Source organism: Cariama cristata, unplaced genomic scaffold (genome assembly GCF_000690535.1).
Source record: "Cariama cristata isolate BGI_N322 unplaced genomic scaffold, ASM69053v1 scaffold20038, whole genome shotgun sequence".
NCBI classification, from domain to species: Eukaryota; Metazoa; Chordata; class Aves; order Cariamiformes; family Cariamidae; genus Cariama; species Cariama cristata.
In genome coordinates this window covers 513-7293 of record NW_009633217.1, presented here as the reverse complement: position 1 = coordinate 7293, position 6781 = coordinate 513, and the positions used below count along the sequence as shown (strand labels likewise).

Sequence of the window (6781 nt, the reverse complement as noted above, 5' to 3'; positions counted from 1 at the left end):
TGCTGAACCTAGCTCTGTGAGATGAGAGAAAGTTGCCAGGACCAGCCCAGAAGCCTTAAAGCCTTAAAAACCTCCTCTGGGGGACCATCTTTTTGTGCTAAACACAAATGTGCTGCACAGAATTTGCTCTAATGATGGTGGGGAAAGGTTTACAAAAGGTCTAGGGCTCCTTTCTGAGTACTTCTGTTGTGAAGCAGGAAGAATATCTGTATATGGAAAGTAGTGGCTCTGAAAAAAATTTCGGGAGAAGCACATGCCACTTTTTCAGATGTGTTCATGGAATATGGGTACACACACTCTGTTCATGACTTAGTTCAAACACTTCAAGCTGGCACGGCTGCAGAAAGAGCATCCTTCCCTGGTCCCTGCTGCTCATTTTCCTTCCTCTGCATTACAGAAAACAAGTAGTGCAGTTTCTAGGATGCATAGGATTAAGGCCTGATTCAGCTTCAAAAACACGAGAGAAAAAAAATTACAAATACACAATTACTCAAGCAGCTGCCAGGAGCCGTGTGTCAGCACAAAGCGCTGGGTATGGACATAAGCAGCAGGAACCATGGGAAAGTCTTGACCACTTCTTTCCACGGCCTTAGTACCTTAAAATGTTCATAAAATTACCAACAGATTTCTGGCAGGTGACAAACCACTTGACAAACCAGAGATGGGCCTCACTTTACAGCCAATGGCAGGTCAAGCCAGATGTTGGTAGCCACAACAAGCAGCAGCTGACTGTGCAGAGGGCCAGGAAGGCTGTGGCTGGAAAGAGCGTGAAGGAAGACAACATGAGATCTTTTGCAAGTGAAGGACAGAGGGGAGAAGCCAGAACCTACTGAATAAGACTTAGTTTTTCCTAGCACTCAGGATAACTCACTACACGGCACAACAGTAGTTAGTATCAATGCAGTTACTTGAAGGTACCAGGCTGCAAAGTGCATGTATGTTGTTTTTTATCCGACAAGAACTTGGGGAAAGGTCTGTGCTCAGCAGGGTGTAGGTCTGTTCTCTCTGTATGATGTGAACATAGGACACATCAGGCACCTGCATCCCGAGTCCTGTAACAGGGACATGAGAGGCTTACGGAGACCCAGCTGACAGCAGTGTCCAAGCCGGTCACTAGGACCATCTGGCATCGCAGCAGTTCCACAGAGGGAGCCTACACGTAGCAAAGTGTTCCCAGAACGAGCGTGCAAAACTCAGAGTTGTGGTTCTTACAGAGGATGACAGCAGGAGTCTCTGGGGGACGCAAGAAGCCCGAGGGTGGTGCCTGCATCTGTCCTGTCAATGTAACTTTGAAATCCACTAATGCTCCTTCTTATAATCTCTTTTGCAGAGCTTCAGTCCAGGAGATTGTGCTGTAGCAGCTGGCAGAGACCAGGGCCTCTGAAGGGCTCTGATGAAGCACAACAGCTTAGTGGTTTAGGGCTAAATGAAAGTATTGAATGCTTCCTAAGGAGATGCTATTAGGTAACAGTTTTTAAATTGATTTTTTTGCTTCCACTGCAGAGGCTAAGGAGGCTCACGCCTTTTGCATTTTAAAATAATCTACTACTTAATGTTTGAGAGCTCAGCACTTAACAACTTTAATTTGCCCTTCCATTCAGACAAATTCTCCCATCCAGCGGTCCAGCTGACTGCTCACGGTGTGCTCCCTGGGACTGCAGGCTGGCTCAGCAAGGCCTCCGCTGCTTTCGAGGCTTTCTGGAATGCAGAGGTGGCAGCAATGCACACAGGCTCAGAGGGCACGCTGGTGAAGACCTACAGGCAAGCTCATAAGAAAACTGATCTTTATTTATTTTCTGGATAGGTAAAAAATTTCCTAATTAGGCCTAGTCTTCATTCAGCCTGCATACATGTCTTGGAAAACAAGCAGTATTCTGGGGCTTAAAAAAAAGCATGTGTCTCCAAGGTATTTTTAAACAGCTGCCCACTGGAAGCTGCTTCTGTTCTCCTTGCAAACCTGATTTGTTTAACAAGTTATATCTATGAGGCTGTTTGTGGGGTAGTGTTTAACTTTGCAGCTAAGAGGTCGATGAAAACAATTTTTTTTTTCAACTTAAAAAAAGGAAGTCAAAGAAATTCACAAGACAAGCATCAGATTCATCAGAAGAGTCTGTTTTTAAGATGAAGTGATTCTAGGTTCTTGCTCTTAGTTTTACGGCCTCATCCACTTGCTCATGGCAACAAATTCATGCGCTGTCCACAAGAAAAATCAGTTATCTTCACAAAATTCAATCAGAAGTTGCACTCCCTTAACACACCCAGTCTCTCCTTTTCACTCATGAACTACCTATAACAAAGGTTCTGCCTCCCCTAACTTTGCTGCTCCTTCCACTGGCAAATTCCGGCTACACAGACATTTAGTTGAGTGTTGCTTAATTACCGCACCCTTTTCTTACATGCCTAAGGACTAGAACCAAATTACCTAGAGCAACATGCTGTAGGTGACCCTGCTTTGGCAGGGGGGTTGAATTAGATGATCTCCAGAGGGCCTTTCCAACCCCGACCAGTCTGTGATTCTGTGATCTATGAACAAACCTGAACGAGATTTCAGATCATATGAGAAAACATTATGAGCTGCAGTTTGCCATATACCTTCCTAAAGCAAACAGTGTGGCATGAAGAAAATGTTGGACTACATTCTGAAGTGCTTTTTTTTCCCCCTCAATGTAATCATTCCTCTCTCTTTTTCGTCATCATTTTCTTTTTCTTTCTCACTCGTAAGACACGTTGCCTCAAAAGCCTGCACCAATAGAACTACATACTCTAGAAATATTCTTATTTCCCAATTCTCTTATCTAAACTGCTAAGCTCTACTCTCACTTACGACACAAATAATAAATAGCTGTGGAAGCTAGCCAGAGCCAAAGAGAGTGCCCAGGTCAGCTACAGACGGGAAGATGACAACGGGAAAAGATGGGTTCAGCACACAAAAGCTTGCTTGGGCTCTGATTTTCAAGTTTTGTTTCTAAGAGTCAAGGGCTGGATTTAAATCCAGATAAACTCTGAACATTATGATTCAGCGGTTAAATCCTCAGGATTTTTCTATGCATTTCAGCAAATACATTGCATTTACTGAACAATACCTTGCAAGTCACAGTTACAGAATGCTTCATAAGCGAATCTAAGTATTTTCTCTGCATTGTAGAAAGTGAATGAAATAGTCTTCGAATCAAGGCCATATAGGCAAAAATTTGAATGAAGATTTAAAACCTGTCCAGTCAAATGAACAGAAAGGTAGAAAAGCATGCTGCACACTGCCATACCCTTGATGTTGTCATTGCCTTACTGCTTTTCATGAAGCAAGAAGCTGCGTATGTTACATGTTAACTAGGACCTTTGAGACACTTATTTCTAACATTTCACGAACTTCACTCAAAAATCCATTAGTACTATATATAATGTTATCAGGCCTCATTTAACTGAAGACAAAACCTTTAAAAGGAGGCTGGCTGTGGCATGGCATACTCTCTCAGAACAAAACAAGGCCAGGTAAACACTTCTCAAGGTCATTTGGTATACCACCTAAGTATTCAAAACAGACCACGGTGAGAGTGGAAGGATGTTCCAGTTAATCTATGTTTGCAAAGTCCCAGACATCATAGGGTATTAACCCACAATTAGGGTTCAAAGGATATGGAGAGAGGCCTTTGTGGTTTTATCACACCAGTAAGGACTGCACTGCACAATTCCAGAAAGGCCAAAGCAAAAAAAAAAAAAAAAAAACACACCACCAATCTGGTACTCAGGACAACAGTGCTCCTTTTCCCTCTCTAAGCACAGTATCCTCCAGGCCTGCTCTGCAGACAGTCCAAGCCTAGTGATAAGCCCACTGTCCTGTGTATCCCACACACATATACCCTCTTACACAGCAGAGACACTGGGGTAGAAAGACAAGAAACTGCCTTTTCCCACCTTCTACTTTCCCCTCTCCTGCGAAGCCCTCAGACCTATAGCGATACAAACACCACCTCAACAAAAGATGCCAGCCGAGGACTTGGTAGATGCAGGTTTGAACTCTGCTTTCTTAGAACGTGTGTGATCATCACCACTGGGCCATGTTCAAATCGCACGATGGAAAATGACACAATGAGAGTCCTCAGGTAGCAAAGGAATGCTGGGCCCTCCAGGTGCCGCACAGCTATACTGGCATAGCAACTTTTGTTCTGAAGGAGGTACAGCTGTGTTCCAGTGGCCTTGTGCCCTGGTTAGTAAGTTCACCGGAGCTCAGAGCCCACACAGCAGCTCGCCCCAGACCATCCCTGTTACTCACTGCCTCCTCACAGCAGATTGCAGAGAGAAAGATTTCAAATGCACCTACTCGCAGAGCTCTGGTACAGCCTGGATGGCTGGAGGGCAAACGCACAGGCATGCAAGATCACGTACCCCAGCATATCCTCATATCAACAGCGTGCCTAGAAGGATGGAGGTCGACCACATGGCTCATCTGCATCTGTTAACAGGTCTGAGATGTACAGACTACCATGATGGTTTATTAACAAAACCTTTGCAAAGGCAGCTTGAAAATGAGCAGGTCAGAACTTTCCAAGCAGAGCATTTTTTTTTAACGACACAATTGCCAAATAGCTAGAAGCACATGATGTCAACACTCCGATTTTGACGGCTCTTCTGCCAGACAGAGAATACAAAGCAGGTTCCTGACAGAAGCCAACCAGCTCTGCCACTGCTCCTGAAGTAGCCACCTGAAAGGCTTTGGTGTGGTCAGAGAGCAACGGCCTTCCAGACTCTTCAGAAGGCAGCAAAATCCTGACCGCCATCCAAGCCCAGCAGCTCCTAGGTTTCAATTCATTTGAGTGAGATCAGATGGCTGATTCTGAGCCTGCTTTAGCAAGTGATGGCAGACTTCTGTTTGTTAAGTCAGCTCTGTAACACTCTGTCACCACACAAGTTGTGCTACAAATTTGCTTAGCTGGTAAAGTCCTTAATGCAAATCAGAAAGACATTAATACTATCCTTTCATGTATTTTTAGTACTTATGCCATGATCAAATTGGATAAGTGCTTTATTAACGTTTAAGACTATTAGAAAGAAAATTACATGGATTACATGCAGAGAAGGAGAAGAGAAAACGAAAAGTCTCACATTCCATAAATTCGTAAGATATCACTGATTAAGAACATTCAATGTCCAATCGATGCTTTGATTCCTCCAACTATTTTTAAATGAAGCACTGCACACTATCTGTTATCAGTGTGTTTCTCGTAACTCTGCAGCTACATTTCAAATCCTACCGTGTTGCAAGCTTATGGCAGACGACACCAGTGTCTGTTATGACTTCACTCAGTCTCAGCTCGAGATGGACCTTCCCCTGAAACGCACCAAAAACACCATAGGAAAAGTTAGTTTTATGCATAGCCAATTTAAAACAAAGCAAGTCAGTTAATGCAAATAATTCCAGGAGCAGTTTAAAAATCAAGTAATAGCTGTATAGCTAAGGTATTGCAACTGCCAGAGAATCCAGATTAGTAGCCACTTCACTAGATTTCAATGCATAATTCCCACCATTATCTTATCTCTGTATGTTTTACTGACTGAGGGATATGGAGCACCTGTGGTCTGACATAAAAATATTATGTTGGAGCTTTATCTATATTTAACATTTTAAATATTAAGCAAAGATCTGCAACACAATTATTGAAAAGATTATCACAGCAGTGTGCTATAAATGAACACCCACACGTTTTAAACCTCAGAAAGATAAAAGTTATGAAATAATATAAACTGTGAGACAAGTATCAGTAAAACTACATTGGGCAATTAAATAAAAAACGTTCAACCATGTTGCTAGCATTCATAACATCTACTATTACAGAGTCTTCAACTCCTTACCATCACATTAACTTTATTATGACTTGGGTCAAGATATAACGCTCAAATATGCTAAAAAAATAAAGGCAATCATGAATACAAACTGCATTTCTCTTATTAACTCTATTATATTTTAAAACATAAGCATCCACTCCCACCGGCAAAAACTCAGCACCACTCTTACAGTGACACATAATAAATACAAAATACATTTTGTTAATGACGTATTCTGCCATGCCAGCACTGCTCGATCATCTTCTGCAAATCATCATGGCCAAAATTGAGTCATTCACCTTCATAACCACTACCACCACCCCCCGCTTTTTACCAAAGAACACCAAAATCAACCCTGCTACTTAGTCAGAGCTCTAATGGGGGTGTCATCTTTGACTCAGATCTACCTCAACTCACACAAAAGTCTGTTGCCACCCCTTTCACAAGATCTTCCAGATTTAACCTTTCCTTTGTTTGCACATGACCAAAACTCTCACCAGAGACTTCCCTGTCTCTTCTGGCCAGTTTCAATAACCTCGTGCTCTATGAGGATGTCTATCCTGCATAACAGAGGAGAGTGAAGATCAAATCCTGGCCTCAAGTTGCACCTACACTGCCAAGATCTACTTCCTCTACAGCAGATTTGTCTGGACAAAAGCTGGTGAAAGCAGTCCAAAGCAGAGCAGGGAGTGTAGCAACAATTAAGTAGCACGGACACACAGAAGTTCAGTTCAAGGTCATTCCCTGGTCCTCTTACATTTATCAGTACAAACAAAGACTGAAGTCAGTGCCTGAATACTTGTCCTGAGAAGCCTGTCATAGAATCATAGAACGGTTTGGGTTGGAAGGGACCTTAAAGCCCACCCAATTCCAGCCCACTGCCATGGGCAGGGACACCTCCCACCAGACCAGGTTGCTCACAGCCCCATCCAACCTGGCCTTGAACACTTCTAGGGATGGG

General features: G+C 43.1%; 1 protein-coding gene across 1 annotated transcript in view; it reads right to left on the bottom strand.

Moving 5' to 3' along the window:
- Positions 1 to 5326, bottom strand: part of RASA3 (RAS p21 protein activator 3) — a gene marked incomplete at its 5' end in the record, with an annotated part of 56832 nt that extends 51506 nt beyond the window's left edge. Inside the window, one exon of the mRNA XM_009706684.1 lies at positions 5250 to 5326. Coding sequence (XP_009704986.1) covers positions 5250 to 5326 — 77 coding nt within the window. The remainder of the gene's footprint in view (positions 1 to 5249) is intronic.
- Positions 5327 to 6781: the final 1455 nt, after the last annotated feature.